This window comes from Miniopterus schreibersii (assembly GCF_964146895.1).
Source record: "Miniopterus schreibersii genome assembly, chromosome: 5".
Taxonomy (NCBI): Eukaryota; Metazoa; Chordata; class Mammalia; order Chiroptera; family Miniopteridae; genus Miniopterus; species Miniopterus schreibersii.
This window is the reverse complement of record NC_138106.1, coordinates 49,407,116-49,432,506: the sequence shown is the minus strand read 5'-3', so window position 1 is coordinate 49,432,506 and position 25,391 is coordinate 49,407,116. Positions and strand designations below refer to the sequence as shown.

The 25,391-nt window shown below is 36.2% G+C and overlaps 1 protein-coding gene across 1 annotated transcript in view; it reads right to left on the bottom strand.

Moving 5' to 3' along the window:
* The window catches only part of RABL3 (RAB, member of RAS oncogene family like 3), a 34,637-nt gene that overhangs the window by 2,571 nt on the left and 6,675 nt on the right, over positions 1–25,391 (bottom strand). The window contains exons 3-6 of the mRNA XM_081138704.1: positions 12,719–12,848; positions 9,781–9,895; positions 6,322–6,472; positions 2,227–2,298 (exon numbers count right to left, since the gene is read on the bottom strand). Coding sequence (XP_080994830.1) covers positions 2,227–2,298; positions 6,322–6,472; positions 9,781–9,895; positions 12,719–12,848 — 468 coding nt within the window. The remainder of the gene's footprint in view (positions 1–2,226; positions 2,299–6,321; positions 6,473–9,780; positions 9,896–12,718; positions 12,849–25,391) is intronic.

Below are 25,391 nucleotides of genomic sequence, written 5' to 3'. Positions count from 1 at the left end.
TGTTGTGATTAAGAAAAAATCAGATAAGAATACAGATTAGCTGGAGATTAACTCTAAGACAATGGAATCTAGAATTATGAAAATAAAAATTCCTCTGAATAAACACTGAGCACCTTCTTATAGGCCTATGTCAGCTTACTCTCACTGGCCCAACAGCCAAAATGTCTCAATTTTCCTATCTTAGAGACTACGGCTGGGTCACTGTTGGCCACAAGAATCCCGGGGGTAAGGTTGCATTCACTGGCCTCAGAGTTAGAAAAGTTGGTTCATGATCAATATACATCTCAAAATACTTGGTCTTATAGAAAGCAAGAAGGGACTGATTCTCTTTCCTCTCTCCAGGGCAGGGCAGGAAAATCAAATCCTATCATTCTAGAATGGGGAAGAATTACTACTAGCCAAGACAGACTGGAGGAGGAGTCAGATTCCCTCTTGGAAAAAAAATCTTTACATTAAATTCTTGCAGCCCTGGCTGGTGTGGCTCAGTTGGAGCACTGTCCTGTGCACCAAAATATTGCAGTTCAATTCCCAGTCAGTGCACATACCCAGGTTGTGGGTTCGATCTCTGGGTAAGGCACGTACAGGAGACAACCAATCGATGTTTCTCTTTCACATCAATGTTTCTCTCACTCCCTCTCCCTTCCTCTCTCTCTAAAATCAATGGGGGGGGAAATTCTCACAGATGTGATATATAGAAAACTGGGTGAAATTTAGCTGCTACGTCCCTTGGTTTCAGGCAACCACCTCAGTCTGGCCAACCTCTTAATCTACATACTTTGATTATGATTTAGGCAATGAAGACAGAAGTTACCTTTTTACTTTTGCTCATAATTCCCTACCCTCAACTTGCAATGTCCTCTTACTAAATCTTGCTTTCTTCTTAAAATCCATCAAGTTCTCTCTAATTTTTTTTAGAACAAAGCCTTGACAGACAACTTGGGTAGCACTAGTCTATAACCCATTGTTTCTCTTGGATATAACTTACTACATTTAATATTTCAATTCCAAAATTATTAAATTACTTAAAAATGTAAACAGTATATTGTGGGATCTTTCCATGTCAGACACAGATCTATAAGATGTTGCTCTTAGGGGATAGCATTTTGTATCAGATGAGATCAGGAATCTAAACCAAATGAAAGTTCTTACATTTTAAGTTTGAAAACAATGTAGACAGAAAATGTGGTTCCTTGCAGTGCATCCCATTTAGAAAATGTTAATATTTGTACAGCACACTGGGGTAAATGGAAGAGGTTGCCAATCACCCAGCCTGAGGGGCTCTGGCTGCTCGGAGAAAGGGGGGGATCAATATCTCAGCACAGCTGTACCCTATTTGAGAAATACCATTTGGAAAGTTCTGCAATGAAGCAAAAATTTCCCAGTGATCTCATATTAAATAGGGAGGGGTGTGGGGCTTTATCTTCTGCTGACATATTGGATAAAGGGCCAAATATTAGATCTCTAAATTGCTAAAAGAAAAATGATTCATAAAGAAGACCTATGAGAGAAATGTTTCTTGGAAGATTACACTTAGAAGGAAATATAATAAAGAAATTAATCTTTTTCAATAACACATACAGAAATACTATTTTACTTTATACACAATGTCAGCATTGGGCAAGCAACTTAAACTTGGTCAATACTATGTGCAATGCAGCTGTATGGCCTTGTAAAGGAAAAACAAACAGTGCTCCAATTTATTAGCATGCTGAGTCATTCTACATTTTCATTCTACAATAAGATGATGCTAGCAAAAGTCAAGAACTGGAATGCAAAGGTTTCTGATAGGGAAACAATAGGGGATCAAGATGATGACATTACCTTAAAAGTAATAGTAAAAACTATTAATAGCTGGGAGAGCAAAAAGAACTCAGGGCTTTAACTAAGTAGAATCTCCTCAGTTTATTGCCTTTTGTAGGGCTTAAATACAAAAAGAGATAGAAAATACGGAAATATAAATTGTTTAAAGAAGGGGAATTAGGTATTTTTTTTTTTTTTAATTTAAATCCAGTAGCTTTCATCCTTTGCTTAGAGAACACTGCTGATAGAATAAATACGTCAGCAGGCCTTGAGCAATTATACCAACAGATAAGAGAGATCAAAACAAGTATTATTCAGCTTGTGACATTTGGGATGAAGGCATAAAAGGACAAAGTATTCTACAAAAGAGTTAAGTTCTCGTAATATATAAATTAAGTTTAAAAATAACTTAATTGAGGCCATTACCTTATCAAAAAACCTACTGAGCTTGACAGCGTTGGAAGAACCAGCTGCTAAGTACCGTGGATTTGTGCAATCCTAGAAGATAAAACGTAAGACCTACAATTAAAAGTTAGGGAGCATAGCTCTTTGTTAGTTATCACTGTTCCTGTCGCACATTTCTATAGTAAAACATTAGGCACAATGCTCATAAAATATTCACATAATTTTCAAATTATGATGCACAAAGCAAAGGGGAAAGTGCTAAAGGAAGATAAGGCCATTTTTTGTTATTTAAGCAACTGTAGAGGACACTGGAACCAATGTGCTCATCACCAAATTCATAAAGGAAGACAGGGTTGCTAATATCTGATTAATAAAACCAAGATACTGATCAGGTGGCCTACTGACATTTACCCTGAAAAACAGAAGTCATCAAAAAGTCAACATTTCACTTTTTAACACTAGTTACTTACCAGTGCACAACTAAGTTCTATGCAGTTCATACAAATAGTAGGAAGCATGAAAATAAGGAGTTAAGGGAAGCAAAGAACAAACAGAACAGTTGCCAGGGATCTCCCGCTCACTGAATACAAGGTAAATAATACATCTCTTGGTGGGCCATAAAGATAATAACAAACAACAGATATATTTTTGATAATAAACAATGAATTATTAAATATCATTCAGCTTTATTATTAAATAGTTAAATAAACAATAATTAACAATAGATATATTACTATTAAATAGGATTTTTAAAAATCGGGGAAAAATGGGGCCCAAATAAGACAAAACAATCCGGAACATTAAATCATTATAATGACTATTAAAGATCTTAAAGGCTTACTATCCTTTTATTGAAATTCCAGTGTGGTGATGCCTTTGCTTGTCATTACTGACTTGCCACCTTAAGAGACAGAATACTTTGATTTTTTACCTCAAATGGCACATAAGACCAAACTATGAGGATATCATGTAGGCTCCTTTGCGAGAATGGTATTTGTCTTTCAGGTCATGTCCCTTGGGAAATTCTGAAATTATTGGTGTTGCATTTATTGATTTGTAATCTCTAAGCCCACAATTCCTTTCCAGTAAATTCTGAAACAGTCACTTCTTTTATACATATATAACACTTTGAGGCTCACATTTTTAATTTTGGCTAGAATCTGTAATACATTTTTAAAACCACAAAAAAAGAGAGACTACAACAAACTTTTCAAAGATCACAGAATACTAGAAGCAAGCAAGCTCTGAATCTGAATATCTGTCACAACATTTCTAGATTGTGTGACATCGGTTAGGTTACTAAATCTTTAAAGTGGAGCTCTTTTATGAAATGGGGATAACAAAACTTGTCCCATAGGATTTTTTGTGAAAATTAAATGAGATAATGCATGTCTGGCACATAGCAGGTACTAAAATATTAGTTCCCTTCTCTTTTCATTCCAAGAAAATGCTATCAGACTGAATTTTCAGACACAAAGCACCTAATATAAAAGATAATTTCATATATGGATTAATAGACCGAAATATCGTCATGCAAACTTTTGTAATGTTTGAACACATTTATACAGCAGTCGGGGCATGTAAGAGACAAACCTTAGACGGACCTATGTTAGATGTTTTACAAAATGGATACTGATTACATAGTCATGAGTATATCAAAAGACTTCAGAGATGATTCCAAAAAGAGCTAAAGTACTAAATATAAAAAATAAACCAAGCAGCAAACAAATAAACAAAACCTCCCAAAAACTTAATTCTAAGGCCACACAATTTCAGCTTGACCAGGCTAGAGAAACTCTGTGATTTTAGGATAAGAATTTTAGGGCTGAGCCATCTGTTATTAGTCATGGCCGAGGGCAAAGCCTGAAGATTGATAGCTCTAAATAGCTGTCTAAGCTTGAGAAAGGACTAATAATAACTAGGGAAGATGCTTTACTATGACCACTTTGAAATAAATGCATAACAGAAAAGCTTGTACTAGACACAATCAGCCTAATAGGATTAAAAAAATAAGTAATCTTCTCCCTCTTTGTAATTTAAACACTTTGCCTTGTTTCAGGCACAATATAACTCTGATTCCTTCTTTGATGTATACATACAGTAACCAAAGATGCTAGCACTAATACTGTTAGACTAGTTTATTATTTGAGGATTTATGTTTATTTGCTGAGTCTTTTGACTATCTCTTTTTGAAACTCATACAATTTTTCTCCTCATTTTAAGTTCCTTCCATAGTCAAGACCCCTCTGGTGGTTTCTGCTGTATCCTTGAAATCATACATGGATAAAAGGCCAAAAGTATGTTGTGCGTGAACTCTGGGGAGACTGGGTGTGCCAAAGTATCACCATCTGACTACCTTTACATCCTGTTAACTGGCCCTGACTTTGCAAGTAAAGTAGGAAAATCATACATCTAGCCATGAAAAACAGATACATCCCAAAACACACTGAAAGTAATTAATGGAACAAATTAAGTATATTTAATGGTAAATTTCGCTTTGGAAATAATGTTCAAATGAAGTAACCTCAACATCTTTTCAACAGGGATATTATATATTCCAAGTAGCAGAATCATCTGGGACATCATGGCCCAGTGCTGACCACTTGGGGCACTTACGATGAATATTCCATGGTGGCAGCTGAGAAAAATAAGGCACCTGCAGGGCAAAGGAGAATGTGACAAACAATGGAAGGGCAGACAGAAGCTGACTCAATTGTGGGGGTAGAGGTGGGGTTGAGCCAAGCAGTGTTCACAAATGTTGATTCTCAGAGTAAGGGAATCAGAATCACCGGAGTCATTTGTTAAAATCAGAGTCCCAGTCCTCCTGCCAGACCTTATGAATAAAAAGCTCCTGCTGTGGGGCAGTTATTAAAAAAAATTCACAGGTACTGTTTGTTGGTAATATGAATATGCAGTCAGGTTTGGGTAACTGTTAATCTAGGTATTTTTAAGAGTTCTTTCAGCTCCAAGATTCTAAATGTTAGTTGTAGGATAATTAAGTAGAAAACAGCTTAATTGTACAGCACAGGCTCTGCAGTCAGAGTGCCTGTTTTGACCTGTGTAACCTTGTCCTAGTTACCTCTCTCTGCTACTAGTATTCATCTTTAAAATGGGGGTAATAATAATGCCTACCTTATAGGGATGATGTGGAGATGATGCATGTGGGATAATGTACGTAAATAACCAGAACAGTGCTCAGCACATAAATGCTCAATAAATGGTAGCAACTGGTATTATTAAACCACCACGACCACCACATGTCTGAATGCCAGTGCCCTGTATGTGTGCCCAAATCCTACTTGTGAGCAATGACACATCCTTCTGTGGGCAACACTAACTGGTTTATATGAGCACTTTTCTTAGCCTTTTTAGCACCAAGTTCCAATTGAGCTAAATAACCTCAGGAAGGGATTCAATCCTCTATATACACATAAGAGTATATAAACTAATGCCTATGAAGCACTTCTAGCTTATAGTCTGTAATTTTTTCATAGTCTAGTTGTTTGTCCTTTAAGGTAAATTCTGTAATTCGAGAAGCTAAGACGCCATCCTAAAGCAAGAATAATCAAGGTACAGTATCAGTAACCTTTCTTTGTCACCTTAGTTTACTTATTTTGATTTTGGTGTGGGTTTTTTTTGTTTTTTTAAAAATATATCTTTATTGATTTCAGAGAGAGGAAAGGAGAGGGAGAGAGAGAGAGAGAGACATCAATGATGAGAGAGTCATTGATCGAGCCCACAACCCGGGCATGTGCCCTGACCGGGAATTGAACCCCGATCGCCTGGATCCTAGGTAGACGTTCAACCGCTGAGCCACGCCCAGCCGGGTGATTTTGGTGTGGTTTTAAAAAATCTTTTTAGAAAAAGTGCATGATTTTTACATTATTCATAGAACAAAGTTTAAACATTCCAACCCATCAGCATACAAGGAGGCTGAAGTGACTGTGCCCATCTGACAGTCTATGCTGATTCCAGTTTTCACCGTATTTTGGAGTAGAACCAAAATAGCCTGATTTCAAGTATAAAGCTTCTTTTGTGAGACTATGTGACTTGTGAAGTCTTTGGTTTTGCTTTCAACTGATAATAACACAAACATGCATTAGTAAAAATACACACCAAATTAATCTCTTCTGCATTGAAATCCTCAGCCAGGAAAGCAGTCCTAGTTAAAACTTCATGGCGCTTGGTTTCGTGAATCTGGTCCAGTTTAGTTCCTATTACCAACAGCGGGATTTGGTTATCAGCAAAGTGTTCCCGGTCATAATCCCTGTGATAAGTAATGAAGAGGTGAATAGAATTTACCTTTTTCATGTAGATGTGCAGTATTTAAATGCAATTAGCTTATACTATTTTACTGATAATTCACTGACTCTTGCTCATCCATCACCTCTAAACCTACTTTTCTCTTGATTTCTTCCATCTACTTGTTTATTTAACAATCCATCCTCACCACTTACAGAATTCCCACTATTCAACTAACTACTCAAAATTTGTCCCCATGAGTGTTTAGAGGCTACTTGAATAATTGAATGCCCACCAGGTATACCAAGATAGGTTGAGTTGACTTCTCCCAAAGCTCTGTCTTCTAAGGCTCAGGAATTTTTGTGTATAGATGCAGAGAGTGGATTCAAATCTCAATGGGGAGAAAACCCTGGAACCTAGCATGGCACTCAAACCTGTGTCAGAGGGGGAAATGACAAGCTTTTGGGTACCTGCATGGCTATACATAAGCTCTATACTACCACACACATTTCTGTCTCTGAATAATAAAGAAAAATAGATTGCTTAAGGAAAACAGGAAATAGGGATGCAGAAGGCCAGAATAAATTAACCACAGATGATGCTATAGCCTAGGGAAAGATGGATTCAACACATGGAAAGGGAAAGAAACAGTTAAACCACAAAATGAAGAGTAAGAGGAAAGAATTAAGTAACAAATAGTTGTTTGTCCTGATACCAGAGCTGTGGGAGACAGATGACAGGGAGACAGAGGACAGGCAATACAAGTCCCTTAGGGTCACTGGCCATTACAATTCTTTTTTTCTATTTCTACCCAAAGGATAGAGTGGTATTCCTTCTATTACTAAAAGGATCATAGAGCCCAAAGGTGTTGAATTAACTTAAATTCTATTCACATATGATAAATAAAAGGTTTGGATTTCTGACATAAGCTCAATTTACTACAGTCAGCAAAATCTGGTTTCGAACACCTTATGACAGTAAATCAATATTGCATAATCCAATCAATACAACCAAGTTGAACATAGCTGTTTTTCTTCCTTTGATATTACTTTCCTTTCTCTCTGATCTAAATTGGGTGTGTGTGTGTACAAAATTATCAAATCTTTTTGTCTTTCACAATAATCTTGCAGAACCTCAGTTACTGTTCAGCCTCGGAACACAATTGCTTTGAACTATGTAACCTCCCATTTCATAAAAATATTATCATTCTATTTATTGCATCAAAGCCAATAATAGCTTGAGTTTAAGGCCCTTGATCTTTTGGTCAACATCAATCCTGATTTAGGAGAAATTGTCCCAAACTGAAATCTGTTTTATTAGAGACTAAAGCATTGAGAGTGTCCTTCTTTAGAACTTTCCTTTTTCTTTTTTTTTTCTTTTTTTAATATATCTTTATTGATTTCAGAGAGGAAAGGAGAGGGAGAGAGAGATAGAAACATCAATGATGAGAGAGTCATTGATTGAGCCCGCAACCCGGGCATGTGCCCTGACCGGGAATCGAACCCCAATTGCCTGGATCCTAGGTCGACGCTCAACCGCTGAGCCACGCCTGGCCGGGCAGAACTTTCCTTTTTCTATGCTCGCTAACTCTGGCTCACATACAAATTTTTGTATATAGTTTATCAAACATCATTTTTGATACAGATATATTTCTGTTACTTGTAGTCTTGCATAATCTCTTGCACATCAACATATATATTACATATGTAATATATATGCTGCAAGTTTTACACATTAACATATGTATTATATATGTAACATAACAATATGTGTTACAATATTCATTTAATTTGTTCCCTTATATGTCTTTTTAGCTTTCCTTTTCTCCTCTTTTATTAAATCTTACATCCAATATGACTTTGGAAAAAACGAAAAACAAAAAATTGCATCTTTCAGACCACTATATTTAAGTACCATTTTAGAGAATACCTAGGATTCAGAGAAACAAATTTAACAGACACTACAGGCATACACTCAACAAAATCCAGAATACGGGAAACTCCACAGGACAAATAAGCCATCATTTTTTCATAAATAAACTGCTAGAGGATAAAAAATAAAAATAAAAAAAGGAAGGAGAAGATGAAAAGAAATATAATGAGTGGACTTTATTTAGATACAGATATGAATAAACTAGCATTTATGAGATATTTGGGGAAATTAAAATAATATTCTATATTAAACAATTATTGTTAATTTTAAGTATGACAATTACATTTTGGTTATGTTCAAAAAGTTCTTTTTAAAAAAAAAATATCTTTATTGATTTCAGAGAGAGGGAGAGGGAGAGATAGAAACATCAGTGATGAGAGAGTCCTTGATCAGCTGCCTCCTGCACGCCCCCTGACTGGGGATTGAGCCCGCAACCCAGGCATGTGCCCTGACCAGGAATCGAACCATGATGTCCTGGATCCTAGGTCGATGTTCAACCGCTGAGCCATGCTGGCCGGGCATGTTCAAAAAGTTATTAATCTTTAAAGTTACACATTGAAGTATTGTATATATAGATGAAATGATATCATGTCTAGGATTTGCTTCAAAACATCAATGAAGCAAAACATCTGTGTTCATGAATTAGAAGAGGCAATAAAAATTCTCCCTGATTTAATCTATAGGTTTATTACAATTCCAATAAAAATCTAAGTATAATTGTTGTCAATATAGACAAGCTGATTTCAATTTTATATGGAGAGGCAAACTAGACTAGCTAAATAATTTTGAAAAGGAATAAAGTGAAAGGAATCACACTACCTAATTTTAAGACCTAGTATAATGCTACAGTCATCAAGACTGTAATTGGTGAAGGGACAGGCATGCAGGTCAATGGAACAGACTTAGGAAGTCTAGAAATAGACCTATGTAAGTATGGTCAGCTGATTCTTGGCAAAAGAGTAAAAGCAATTCAATGGAGAAAGACTAATCTTGCCAATAAATGGTGTTGGAACAATTGGACATTTATATGCAAATGTCACCCTCAACTAAAACCTCTCACATTATAAGTAAATCAAAAAGGAGCAGATCTAAAAGTAAACCTAAAACTATAAAACTTCTAGAAGAAAACAAGAGAAAACCTGCATGTTCCAGGTTAGGTAAAGAGTTCTTAGACATGATACCAAAAATTACAATATATAAAAGAAAAAACTGAGGAATCAGGCTTTTTAAAAATGCAAAACTATTGCTTTGTGAAAGACACTGTTAGAAGAATGAAACGGCAATCTACAGACTGGGAGAAAATATTTGCAAATCAAACACCTTACAAAGTGTTATTCTGGAGGGTGCATTCTTGTGATTGCTATAACACTTCAAACCAATTGTGAAGTAATCTGGGCTTACCCATTTGTTACCAAGACTCCAGTTGGCACCAAATCCTTGTTGAGAGCTTCTAATGACCAACGATACAAGTTTTGGGATGACTTCTTATTTGTTAAGTCATGTACTAAAATAATACCTGAAACAATCAGAGAAAATAAAGTCAATACAGTAACGATCCTTCTTCACTTTAGAATTGGCAAAATGAGACTTAGTAAATAACAAGCATTAAGTTCCTTAGTGAACATAGCATTCTAGTGTGACTAACAAACTCAGACACAATTATTTTAAAATTTCCTCTATAAATTCTTACAAATAATTATTTGTAAGAATAACTACCACATTTTCTTTGTCAGTCTAACTTTTAAAAATTCTATAAGGACTGACAAAAATGTCATTAAACTTTTAGAGTGTCTTTTTTTTCTTCACTCAACACTCCATGTGCCTACTCTGCCTTGTCCTAAGTGCAGAACCACCTCATCAATAAAAAGAATCAAAACTACTTCAAGTATATAAGAAATTATACTTACTCAAAAAGCTAATTGTTTTTGCACTCTGCATAGTACTATCATAGACATCATACATACACATATTACTTATTCTCACTAAAAATATTAAATGATAAAATATATTAAAACAGTATTAATTTAACTCGATACAATTGTTATTCTTTACCTGAAAAAAATGTTTTCCTGTAGATTACCTGGGCCTGCCTAATCAGCTCAAAAGTCTAATTTTTTAGTTCTTGAGAGATTTAGTTAAAAGAGCAAAATAAATATGCCACTAGAAGGGGACAGGAAAAGACAGTCAGGAGATATGAACAGTAGAAAACAGATGGACTTTTGAAAGAGTGAGAAAAATAATAAAATGTAATGATGCTCGGAAATACAACAAAACAGAATCAGTTAAGATCCTAGACAGAAAGGCAAAGCAGGCAATTATTACGCTAAGCTATAGACAAAAAGGGAAAAGCTTTAACGCCTAGTGAAATTTAAGATATCTTGAGGTCAAAAGACTATAGGTTTTCAAGCCCCACCCCTTTTGTACTATCCAGATTCCACTGTGAAAAGAAGCCATAAAACTGAGGAATCCTCCGTCTTCACGGTGCCAGTTTGAAAAAGGGCAGAAGAGTTAGAATTGTTTGGCTCCTCTAGTGTTTAGACATTTGTGCAATGAAGAGGCTTGTGCATGTCATGCCTAACTTGTTTAAGGTGGTTCAGATAAATCTGTTCTCTCTCCCGGCATCTGGAATGAACAGATCTGACAGTTGTCCCCATATCCAACTGCACTCACACTACGCTCCTCAATGAGGTGTTCTATTAGGCATCAGGGACACATCGCTGAGGACACATTTTAAAAAAGGAATAAAGAGCTACCATTAAATAATGTAGCTAACACTTATTCACCACTTACATGCTACATATTATGTTTTACATGTGTTATCTATGTGATTTTCAGAACAGTCCTATGGGGAAGAATTATCTTTATTTTACGCATGTGGAAACTGAGGCTCAGAGAGGTTGAATAATTTGCCCTAGGTCACATGGTAAGTAGGGTAGCCAGAATTTGAACTTGGCTAATTTGACAGTAAAGGATTGAGGAAAAGTAGAATAAAGTCTCACTTTAGGGCACAGGAGTGGCAGATATTTTCTCCTCTCCCTATTTCCCAGGTATAAATATCATAAAACTATGGGTGAAACTTTTGGTTGGGAAAGTGAAAGGATTACAAAGGCCTAGGTGAGCTATTGGATGGGCGGGGAGGAGTTCATTTTCTAAAGATCTCCATTGAAGACTTTGGAACTTCTAAAGGCATTTGAGTGCCCTTTTCCTCATTCCCTCCCTCCCCCTCGGGATGAGAGTTCCTGTCTGTAGGAGCTACGAGGGTCAGGCTGGGGCCCAGAGGGTGAAATCAGGGTGACAGCTGAGCAGCATATGTTCTAATCATAAAAGAGAGAGAGGTGGAGACACACTTTAGAGGGTTCCTTTGGGGACTGATTACCAGACTAGTTCATCACAGTGGGAAGAAGGTAGGGTATTGAGGGAAGAATGTTATTGCTAAGAATAAAGACTGTGCATTTGAATGGAGTGATCCTTATGCTCTGTTTCTTAGGACACTAAGGATGGTAGATGGAACCTTGAGAGCTTCTACCAAGAGAAATGTTCCAGAGCTAGAATAACAAAACATAAAACATTTGTTTATGTAACAGGGATTTAAAAAAAAAAAATCCTCATCCAAGGATGTGTTTTCATTGATTTTTTTTTTTTTTAAAGAGAGAGGAAGGGAGAGAAAGGGAGAAACATCAGTGTGAGAGAGAAACATTGATCGGCTGCCTCCTGCACGCCCCCTACTGGTATTAAGCCCACAACCTGGGCATGTGCCCTGACAGGGAATCAACCCAGTGGCCTCTTGGTTCATGGGTTGATGCTCAACCACTGAGCACCCCAGCTGATCCAGGTATTTGAATCTCTATAACTGAAGGAAAATTTTGCAACCCTAAAAACACCCTTAGGCATCTCTTTATAATTAATTACATAGGACTTTCTCTAAGGGGCAGATGAAAGGAATCTTTGTATCTCTGTGACCTCTGGCTTAGACTACAGGATTCTTAATAGCTGTATGGTATTTACCCAATTCACTGGAGAAATAGCACTTTCAGGGGACAGTGTTTTGAAAGTTCCATGTTTTATGTCAAATACCCAAAATACAATTTTATTTCTCAATATTTAGTTTATAACAATAATATAAATAGAAACACTATGACAGAGTAAATATTTCATGTTCTGAATTACATGGCTAGAATCTAGAAACACAAACTGGACTGTGATATGCAGATTTAAATTAAAAGTTGTAAGTAATTAAGTCTTTCTTAAATTAAGATGAGTCCAGCAACCCATAGCATTTCATATCAGATGATCTGTACTCTTGGACCATTAATACATGGTAGGAATAACAATGCTTTACCATTTATAGAGTTGTAAAATACTGCTCTTGTGCTTTTCACGCTGCTGGCACTGCCCACAGAGCCTCCAACATCCCATAATTCTATATAGTAGGTCTTCTCTTCTGGGGTTCCTTCTTTGTAGTCATGTACCTAAAAAAAAATCAATCCATCAAAATAATTATTATAGCCACTTAGGAAACTGATAAGCACCCTCATTCCAGTTTAAAGCACTGGACACTGCATATTAGCATGTCACCCTCTGACTCTGATCATCACCTGCTATCTTTCAAGTTTCCTCCCTCTAAAACTCCAACTCTAATAATCTTTGACCTCACAGGACTCTGTATGTAGTTAATTGATCCTCACACCTTTCACAGCTCTCCCTTCCACTTCCAAATCCTCCCTTCCCAACTAAGCATAAATTCCATGCTTTGTCTTTCTAGTCACTCCTCTGCCCCTCTCTCACACTGTATTCACCTGACAAAATTCCAACCTTAATTATATCCACCTTTCCCCTGATTTCCATGTCTACAACTCAGCTAGCTGAATGTGAAGCTCGAAAATACACATTCATGTTGACTGGATTAATTTTAAATTCAAGTGTACCCGTGGAGCCCTCTTTTAGTCAGTTGCATAGTTCACTTCCTCTTTTTCTCTCCTAGATAACTATTTCATACTTTCTCTTTTTTTCCAAATTTCCAATACAGTATCTCTCCCTTGTCCTCAAACACAGCTAATGACCTTGCTTCCTGTGACAGAAACAGTCAGAAGCGAACTTCTACAACCTGTTGTTCCCATATCTACCCACCTCCCTGCATTTGTCCCTGCAAAATCTACTTTCCCTCCAGCTATTAGAGATAGGCTGTCTGTGTCTCTAATGCTGAATACCAGCCTCCTGTGCATGAGATCCCAACTCCTTTTCTTATCAAAGATGTAGATTCTCTCTCTCTTATCATCCAATTTTCCCCTCTCAGTTGGACAATTCTCACCAGCATATAAACGTGCCATAATTTTTTCTGTCTTAGAAAAAAAAAAATACTGTGTACTTCCTCGAGCTACCATGCTGCTTCTGTTCCTTCAATTATATTAATTAATTAGTTTATTTATTTTTATTGTTTTGTGTGTTCATCATCCAAAGTTGTCCCTTTCATCACCATTTATCCCCCCCTTCACCCTCTTCTACCTCCCCCACCCCCTTTCCCTCTTGCAATCACCATACTGTTGTTTGTGTCTATGAGTCGTTTTTTGCATAATACCCTTCATCTTTCTCACCCAGCCCCCCAAACCCCCTCCCCTCTGAAAGCTATCAGTCTGTTTTCTGTATCTATGAGTCTGTTTTTCTTTTGTTTGTTTGTTTGTTTTGTTCATTAGATTCCACATATAAGTGAAGTCATATGGTATTTGTCTTTCTTTGACTGGCTTATTTCACTTAGCATAATTCTCTCCAGGTCCATCCATGCTGTTGCAAAAGGTAAGATTTCCTTCCTTTTTATAGCTGAGTAGTATTCCATTGTGTAAATGTCCCACAGCTTTTTTATCCACTCATCTACTGATGGACACGTGGGCTGCTTCCAAAGCTTGGCTATTGTAAATAAAACTGCAATGAACATAGGGGTGCATATATTCTTTTGAATTAGTGCTTTGGGTTTTTCTGTTCTGAAAGCACTCCAGAGGACTTTTGAGTCTTTTCTCAACTGTGTCTAATTCTTTTCCTTACATTCTCTTTTGAACTCATTCCTGTCACACTTTTGCCCCAATTACCCCACTTAACTATTCCTTATCAGGGTCACCACGGACTTCCACATTGCTAAATTCAGTGATCAATGAACAGTTCTCATCTTACTCTACCACTTGACACAACTAATCACACCTCTGCCTTGCAATATAGTCTTCACTTAGCTTCCAGGATATCACACTCTCCTGGTTTTCTTCCTACCTCACTGTCTAATCCTTTTCAGTCTCCATTTGGGTTGTCCTTACTCTATTCTTCAATTGTTGTAGTGTCTTAAGATATTTTATTTTATTTTTTATTGATTTTTAGAGAGAGACGAAGGGAGAGGGAAAGAGATAAACATCGATGTGAAAGCGAAATATCTATCGGCTGCCTCCTGCACACCCCAGACCGGGGATCAAGCCATCAACACGGGCATATGCCCTGATCTGAAATCAAACCTGCAACCTTTCAGTGCACAGATCAACCTTCAACCAACTGAGCCACACTGGCCGGGGCTAATCTTATGATTTTAAATGTCACTATGTTGGTGAATTCCAAATTTTTATCCATCCTGGACAAGTTCCTTGAACTTCAGACTACTATAAGCCACCAGACTACAAGTTGGATGTCTAACAGATACCTCAAATTTAATATATAAAAATAATTTCCTGATCTTCCTCCCAAATCTATTCTTCTCCCAGTTTTGACTCAGTAAAAGGCAATTTCATCTTTTCAGTTACTTAACGGGCCAAAAACTTAATAGTTATCCTTAACTTTTCATACTGCATATCTGATTTGTCAGCAAATCCTATTGCCTTTGCTTTAAAAATATTTCCAAAATCTGTTCATTTCTCACCATCTCCACTATTACCACCCAGCTCAGAGCCTCTATCCATCTCTTTGCCTGAATTAATATAATCATCTCCTAACGGACCTTCCTACTACAGCCTTGCTGGGCTCACAGGTCCCCCACAACCCTCCTCCCACCATTTGCTTTTCATACAGTAGCTAGAATGATCCTTTTAAAATGCAAGTGAGATCATATCACCCTTCCACCAAAACCCCAATGATTTTCTTGCTCAGAGTAAAATCCCTTTCTCATGGTCTGGACTCTATAAGCTTGTACTATAAAACTGTTCATAAACAAATTCTGATATATGGCAACCTTATCCATTAGAATAAAGTTAAGAGCTAGATTTTAGTATGGTGGTTCAGGGGTATATATCAGAATCTTCCAAGATTTTTTAAAAAATATACATGCCAACAAAAGCAAAAATAAACATGTGGGGCAGCAAATGAAAGAGCTTCTACACAGCAAAGGAAACCACCAACAAAATAAAAATGCAAACTATAGAATGGAAGAAAATATTTGCAAATCATATATCTGATTAGGTTTTAATATACAAATATAGAAAAAATTCACACAGCTCAATAGCAAAACAAAAACCTCACAAAACAATCCAATTAAAAAATGGGCAGAGGAACTGAATAGACATTTTCCCCAAAAGACATACAAATGGCCAACAGGTACATGAAAGGGTGCTCAATATCACTAATCATTAGGGAAATGAAAATCAAAACCACACTGAGATGTCACCTCATACCTGTTAGAATGGCTGTAATAAAAAAGACAAGAGAAAACTGTGTTGGTAAGGATATAAAGAAAAGGGAACCACTGTGCACTGTTAGTATGTAAATTAGTGCAGACACTATTGAAAACAGTATGAAGAGTCCTCAAAAAATTAAAAACTTTTCTCCCATATGATTCAGCAGTCCCACTTCTGGGTATATACCCAAAGGAAATGAAAACAGGATCTTAAAACGATATCTGCACTCCCATGTTTATTGTAGCATTATGCACAATAGCCAAGATTTGGAGACAACCCAAGTCTCTGTCAACAGATAAATTGATAAAGATGTGGTGTGTATATACAATGCAATATTACATACAATGAAATATTATTCAGCCATGAGAAAGAAGGAAATCCTGCTTTTTTGCGACATGGATGGACCTTGAGGGACTTATGCTAAGTGAAATAAGCAAGACAGAGAAAGACACATACTGCATGGTGTCACTTAAATGTGGAATCTAAATAAAAGTCAAATTCACAGAAACAGAGTAGAAAAGTGGTTCTCAGTGGCTGGAGAGTGGAGGAATAGGGAGAGGTTGGTAAAAAGGCATAAACTTTCGGCTAAAGATGAATAAGGTTTGAGGGCCTGGGATATAACATGGTGACTAGAGTTGATAACACTGTATTACATAATTGGAATATGCTAGAAGAGTAGAAGTTAAATGTTCTCACCAAAAAAAAAAAAAGTAAAAAAAAAAAGTGAAGTGATGGATGTGTTAATTACCTAGATGGGAGAAATCTTTTCACAATGTAAAGCACACTTTTAAAAAGAGAAAAAAAGTCCTTTAAAAAAGAAAAGAAATATACATGGCAGACTTAATAAGAATATTTGGGGTTCAATCCTAGGCATGCATATGTGAACAATTCTCTAAATGATTTTGCTGTAACTCCTAGATAAGAACTGCTGATTTTATAGAATGGAATTATTCTGGTATCAGGAGGCCTAGATTATATTCCTTGACTGCCACTAATTATCCCTGATATCTTTGAGCCTCAGTTTCTTTGTCTACAGAATGAAGGCGCTGTATTATGTGTGCTATGTGGCTTTGAAATAATAAAAAACAAGATAGCTCCGTAGTTAAAATAGATGTCATAAAATGCACTAAAACTCACATACTGTATTTAACAGAATGCTTCACTCTTCTTACTTATTCACAAGTTTTTTGCCCAAATCCTTTTGTCTAAGAGAAAGTTTAATAAGATACTCCATAGACAGCCAAACTGTCATTAAGAGAAGACAATTATCAGACTGACAACGAAGAGGACAGAAAAATCATAGCAGCAGGAACCATTTTGGATAATGGGAACTAATTCTGTAAACTGTGTTAAAAAGTATCACTATTTTGCTATATGGCAAAAATAATATGAGTTCTGTTTAAGAAACCAAGGAAACATATATTTTAGCAAGATTTCTAAGCAAAACCACTGAAACAACAATACAAGATGTTATAAGGAATCAGTTATCTGTTATTAAAAAGCTCAGTCACATTACTGAAGCTCTCTTGATCCTATCTCCCTTCCCTCCCAGACCCAAAACCAACCAGGGCAGTTTAGGTAATCCTATTTGCTGCCATAACATCCAGTATGCACCTAACATTTCTAACCACACTGTCTTATTTATCTGCCAAGATCTCTTCTATTAGACTCTGAGCATAAGGACAGGGATTGTGTATTATTCATCTTTGTAGGCCTAGAAAATAGCATAGTACCTAGTACATATTAGATGCTTGACTATGTTTGTTTAAATCAATAAATTTAGGATATCTCATCCTCTGTTTTATTATATTCAGTTTATTATTTTACTGAACACTAGTACTTCTCAAGTACAGTTCTGAGAACAAACTAAATCAGAACTAATAGGAAGCTTGTTAAAAATAAGATTCTTGGACCACTCCAGAAGTTTTTAGGGTGGGGATCAAAAACCTGTATTGTATATTTAAAGAAAGCTCCCTAGGTGATTCTGTTACATAATTAAGTTTAGCAACCATTGCAGTACACCACTTTTATCTCTAAAGTTATTACAAGTGTCTAATGTTACCTCCCTTAAAAGACTGTAACTCTTCTAAGAATAGCCACCATGTAATACAATTTCCAGGTAGCATGGCCTCTTAGCTTTGCTATATACCAAGTCTGCCACCCAGATCCCTTTTGGCTACGCACAGTCCCAAGCCAGCTTGACAAAATACCTTCCCTAATCATTTTTCATTGTTTCCCTCTAGAATTAGAAGACAAGGTATCCTTCTTCCTTTCCAACTTGTTCAGTTAATACTGTTTAACTTAATTCAAATGGAATGAGTCCTAAGTACTTTAAACCAGTGGCTTGTAGCTATAACATTATATCTTTTATACGGGTGAGTGATCTCCAAGGGAAAGCCTGGCATTATAACAGGTATCACTCTTGGCTCTTGACACAATAAGTGGTTCCTCAGTGCTACACTAAGAGTACAGGGTGATTGCGGGGGGAGGGAGATGCAAAACTATAAGCAATGCATTTTATGTTTAAGTAGATCATCAAGGATTTAATTCTTAGTCATTATCGACTTTAGAGTTATACAGGAAAAATTTCTCAACAGGTAGGAACAGTATGTGCTGATCATCAAATGGGAAAAGGAGTCATACTCCTCAATGCTGCTATTGCCTTGGTTCTTCTAATTTCCTTAACTCTCCACTTTTTATTGGAAACCAAATCAAGACTAAGGACAAAAGGTTTTGTCTCATTTGAATAGTTCGTTGCTGGTAACTTTTAAAAAGTAAAAACAAATTTAGTAAAGAAAATCAGACACATCAAGAAAGACCACTGGACGTTATAGATACTAATAAGTTTGGTTTCGTATATATGTCTGCAGAGTTATTATTAAAGAGAAGCAGAAAGGTAGGAGGTGTTAGGAGAGAGTTCGGAGAAAAGAAAGGATAGAAAAGAACAACTAGGAAAGTGCATCAGGGAGCAAGAAATGAATTTGTCTCATTCACTGCTATACAGGCATACCTTGGAGATATTGCAGGTTTGTTTCAGACCACCGCAATAAAGTGAGTGTCATAATAAAGCAAGTTGTAATGTTTTTGCTGGTGGAGGGTCTTGTCTTCAATTTGCAAAAATCACAACATCTGTAAAGCGCAATATAGCACAGCACAATAAAACGAGGTATGCCTGTGCTTCCAATTCCTTACAGTGCCTGATACCCAGCAGGTATGCAATATATGTACTGAATGAACAAATTAATGAATGACTAGTGTAGAGGTTGCTGCCAATTACCGCTCCTTTCCAGTAATCTTGTTTTGCCTTCAGCCAAGCTCATTTCCTCTTAAAAACAAAACAAAAACCCCCTCCACTTCCCCCTTCTATGCTGTCCCCATTCACTCCTTTACTTAACCTCTATTTTTAAAAAATATGTTTCTACTGATTTTCTTGAGAGAAAGAGGAAGTTAGAGGGAGAGAGAAACATGGATGAGAGAGAATCATCGATTGGCTGCCTCCTGCACTCCCTCTACTGGGGATTGAGCCCGCAACACGGGCATGTGCCCTGACCGGGGAGTGGAACCGGTGACCTCTCCGTGCAGGGGATGATGACCAACCAACTGAGCCACACCAGCCAGGGCCTTTTACTTAACCTCGAAACTCTGTGAAAGATTGATTTAAACCTTTGTCTCTATTTCCTCTCTGCCTACTCACATCAGTTGGTTTCTGCCACTAACATTCCTTGGTCAGCACTGGCTTCATCATCACCAAATTCAATTTCTCCTCTTTCAGTCCTTATATCTCTATAGTATTTCATACTAAAAATCAATCCTCCCTTCGTGAACTTCTCATTTCTCTTTGTTCTTGTATTTCATCATCTTGGCTATCTTCCTACGTTTTGATCAGTCTTTCTCTGACCCCTCTTTCACCTTCAACTCTCTAAATATACCCCAAAGTTCTTCATCAACTCTTTTCTTTCTAAATGTTCTCTTTTGAAAACCTCATCTCTCATGGTTCAGGATTATGTCCATACAGATGATTCCAACTCAGAATTTTCTCTTAAGCTTCAACACCTCATTTTCAAATGCTTTCTGGATAGCTTCAGGTGGATAACTCAGATACTGCCCTTCATCACGTCCAGAACTGAATTTATTACCATTTTCTTCTCTTTCACCTTTAATATACACCCCTCTTCTTGGGGAATAGTCCATTCATCCATTGCGCAGGCCACCCATTCGATCATTAACGCCCAGTATAACTTTCCACTCTTCACAAACATCTCACTTTCTTACTTGAACTGCTATAACATTAATTTTCTACATAAGTTCTGTTTATACAAGGACTTTCTCTGATGATGAAAATATCCAGTACAGTAACCACTAGTAATGTGACTACTAAGCAATTCAACTAAGGAACTTAATTTTTAATTTTAGTTAATTTAAATTTAAAGTGCCACGTGAGTCTAGTGCTTACTGTATTTAATAGCATTGGAATACTTTTTCTTACTACCGTTCTGAAACAAGAGGCAGTACAGGATAGTGATAGCACAAGCTCTTGGACTAGACTGCCTGGGCCTGAATCCCAGCTCCATCACTTACAGCAATGTTGCTTTGGACAAGTCATTTAACATCTCTGTGTCTCAGCTGCTTCATTGGCAAATAGGGACACTAATAGCAACTACCTCGAATGGCTGCTGTGGGAATAAATTAATTAGTATGTAAAATAGGTGCCTAGTCTAGCTAAAGTGTTAGCCACTGTTCATTATTATTATTATTTTAAAGAACTTTTATCTATAAACCTTGTTCCACCTTCTAGATCCCACCTCATATTCTTGGTGAGGATAGAGACTGCTTTTTAAAAAAATGTCTCCCTAGTGCCTGCACATTGTTATGCTGTCCACAGAGGAAGTCAATAAATATTCATTGTATGCGATGTGTAAATTAGAGTTTAAATCCCATTAAAGTGAACTAGAAATGACAAACCAATTTCCTTATTTATAATCTGTGAGAAGATTAAGTCTGTAAGTCTTGTTTTCATAAATAAGAGTATCCATGCATTTATATTAGTCCCATTAGACTTGGTACAACAAAATTAGAAGACAGGAATGAATGAAGAATACCACAAAATAGAACTTTTTTGCCTTCAGTTCAGCCATGAACACCTCTGCAGTACACCCTAAATCCAAAATGTTAATAATTACTGAGTACATACATTAAGCTCATTAGCTTCATCTAGTACTTGAAGTTAAACAATTACCGCTATTTTTAGTTGGCTCCTAAACAGATGTGAAATGAGCTAAACGAGGCAACTGTTAGTGTATTCACGGGTCTACACTGATTCTGGAGATCCCCTTTTGCAGGTGTCAATAACAAAGAAGCTATAATATTGCAGCTTACAATATGAAAGCTGCTAAGAAGAAAGTGTTCTTCCAAGCTACTTAGGTAAAGGCTTTATCAGATTTAATCATTCTTGCTAGAGGAAAGAAACTTTATTATGTAACGTTATTATAACAATACTCAAAAGGATCTACATATCTATGACAACTTAAGATTATCATATAAAAATGCTTTTTACTTATGTTGTCATTCAAGAAATGCATTATTCTCAAAGATGGAAGACAGAGACAACTGGCCCAAGATACAATGGAGAGTAATAAGAGCAAGGTTGCTTTGGCAATATGCAATTCAGGCCAGGCTGGCTTTAAAGGAGTCAATCAGTACCACACTCATTCCAGTAAAATCAGTCCCATTACATGACATTTGTCTTTGACTACTGTATTCCAGTGTTCCTTGGAACTGTGGAGATAGTTCAAAAATCTGCAGTCTAGCATAAGCTAAGTCAGAGAACTACAACTTCACTTTTTCCAAAAGCATGGTTTCCAAAGGGAATTATTACCGTTACTTCTAAAACTAATCTTATGTTGGTCTGCTCTCTGGGACGTGCATAGAACCACCCCTTGGCAGACACAACCAGGTCTCTACCTTCATATACAGTGGACTGTTAGGACAGTTTCTTTTGGAAATTTTGCCACCAGCTAACTCAAGGCATTTTACATCCCCGTTATCCTCAGTTACCACACATTTTGGGCCTTAATTGGTGTTTCATATTCTCATCCCCAAACTGCTTTCTGCTTCCCCTACCCATCAATTAACCCTCAATTGTTTTCTCCCTCTAAATCTTTCCACTTTTCTCCTGGAACCTTACTCCCTGGTTAAAAAATTCCAAATTACTCTAATCTTCAACTTCACTGTATTAACTGATGCCAGCCTCTGCTCTGAACATACAACTTCTGCTGCCCTCTCAGATGGATGCTGTCCTCTGTCTCATTCTAATTACCTTGGAATTGTAAAGTAAAAAAAGTACCTGGCTTACTCTCCAAAGCTACTTCCAGTACACTATTCCTCTGCCTTTATATTTAAAAAACCCTGTATTATTTAAAGGTTTGTGCCATCCATCTGTACTATCTTCCCTCTCCCCTTGCCTTATTAATACCTACTAGCTTCCTATCAGTAGCAGGTTCATACTCTTAACCCTCTGCTGCAAATCTTATCATTAACCACTTCTATATTTCCTTGGAAGACTGACTCTACATCCTAACCAGTATTCCTTAAAATACTATTCACCTATACCAGAATCATCTCAGGTGCTTCTTAAAATGCAGATCCTTGGGCATCATGCATAACTCTGACACAGAATATCTGGGGGCAAGGTCCAAGAATCAAATTAAAAGACTAAGACTGTCAGACTGCTTATCAAAACAAAGTTTAACTATATCCTACTTACAGGAGATACATATATTTATATGTATTTGTTGTTGCAAATGGCAGGATTTCCTTCTTTTTATGGCTGAATAAATATTTCATTTTGTGTGTGTGTTTGTGTATAATTTTCTTTATCTGTTGATGAACACTTACATCTTAAAAGTTCTCATCATAGAAAAAAATTGTAACTATGTGAAATCATAGATGTTAATTAAACTTATTGTGGAAATCATTTTGTAATACAAACATATATCAAATCATTATGTTGCACACCTTAAACTAATACAAAGTTATATGCCAATTATATTTCAATAAAACTGGAAAAAATAAATAAGTTGGTTTAGCTATTTTATTATCAGACAAGAGAGACTTCAAGGCACAATGTGTTACCAGATTTGGAGAGGGACATATCACAATGATAAAATGTTAACTCCTTCAGGAAGTTTAAACAATCTTAAATTAATACATATCTAGTAATATAACCTCAAAGTATATAAATGAAAAATTAACAGAATTAAAATGAGAAATAGATAAATCAACACTAATAGTTGGAGATTATAACATTCATTCCTTAGCAAATGATGTAACAAGCAGACAAAAAATCAGATTTGAACAAAATAATAAACAAACTTGACCTAATTGACATATTTGAACACTGCACCCAACAACTATAGAACATGCATTCTTTTCAAGGGCACATGAAATATTTACCAAAATTGACCATACAATGGGACATCAGGCAAATCTCACCAAATTTCAAAGGATGAAATCATACTGTGTGTGTTCTGAACACAATGAAAGTAAGCTAGAGAGCAATAAATAAAAGATAATAAACATTCTCAAGTGTTTGGAAATGAAGTGGCATATTTCTAAATAACCCATGAGTCAAAGAAGAAATCACAATGGAATTAGACATTTTTAACTGAATGACAATAAACAAAACTTCAGAGGTGTGTAGCTAAAACTATGCCTAGTTAAAAATTTAGAGCCTTTGAGTTCTAAAAGGAAGCCTGAAAAAAAATCAATGAAACAAGGAACCATTTCAAGAAGTTAGAAAAAAGACAGATAGCAAATTAAACCCCCCAAAGGTATGGACATCTTTAGGAAAAGGGTAGAAATTAATGAAATAAAAAACAAATATATAATAAAGAACAACAACAAAGCCAAAAACTGGTTCTTGATAGACATCTGGCAAGACCAAAAGATAAAAGCCACAAATTATCCATACCAGAAATGAAAAAGAGTAACATTACTAAAGATCCTACATATACTGAAAGACAATAGAGGATATAAAAACAAATTTTTGACAATTTTTTTAAATGAACAAATTCTTTCAAAAAATTGTTAACAAAACTGACACAAGGAGAACACAGTCATTTTCATATTTTCTTTAATGTTAAAAACTTCCCACAAAGAAAATTTTAGGGCCAGATGGTTTCACTTGTGAATTCTTTCAAATATTTAAGAAATAACATATATCTTACATAAATTCTTCCAGAGGATACATAAATAACACTTCCCAACTCATTTTATGAGGCTAGCATAACACTGATACCAAAACTCCACAAGATAAGGAAAATGACAGACATATTTCTGATGAATTTAGGAGCAAATATTTGAAAAAAATATTAGCAAACTGAATCTAGTGATATATAAAAAGACTAATGCATCAAGACTAAATTGGATTTATTCTGAGAATGCAAAGTTGGTTTAATACTTAAAAATCAATCAATATAATTTACTACAGCAACAAAATAAAGCTGAAATATTATGATTACCATGAAAAAGCAACTGACAAAATACACCACCAATTCATGATACAAAGTCTCATCAAAATAGGAACAGAAGGGAATTTCTATAATCTGACAAAGTACATCTACAAAAATATCCTACAACAAACACCAGACTTAAGGGTACATTGAAAATTTCCCGAGATTGGGAATGAGACACCACTTCTATTCAACACTGTACCAGAGATTTAGCCAATTCAATGAGAAGTAGGGGGGAAAACCCAAAAGGTAAATTACATGAGCAGATTGGCTCTGGGTGGGGATAAGCAGGGCAGGACAGGAATAAAGGGGAGGGGGAAGAATACTGAACTAAAGTTCTATTTCAAATTGTAGAGCACTATACTTTAACTTCGCTTCTTAAGCTTCTGTGATCCTGCTTACAAACCTGTAGGCTAGATAAAGCAGGTATTATTTACTCGACTTTGCAAATAGTATCCTAAGACTCAGAGAAGTAAACTGATTAGTCCAAGGTCACTGTTTAAGAAGCAAAAGGCAATATGAGGACTGCTCCAGGAAGTGGGAGTTTAAACTTAAGTTTGTGTTTTTTTCAATATGTCATCTCACAAGGAAGGGAGGTAGAAAAGTACAAAGGGAAATTTTGTCCAGAACTTGCTATTGAGTATCCCAAACTTAAATAAAGTTGCCATTCAACTCATTACCTAGAATTTCTTTTTCTGCCATATCTAAGAATTTGGGAGCATGGTAGCTGAAATGGCAGACAGGTCCCCTCTGACTTTACATGCATAGAAACATCATAAAATATTTTAAAAAATAAAGAGAACAAGTTCAAAAGAAAGGAAAATCCCCAGATGCTAGAAAATAAAGAAGGAACTTAAAATCA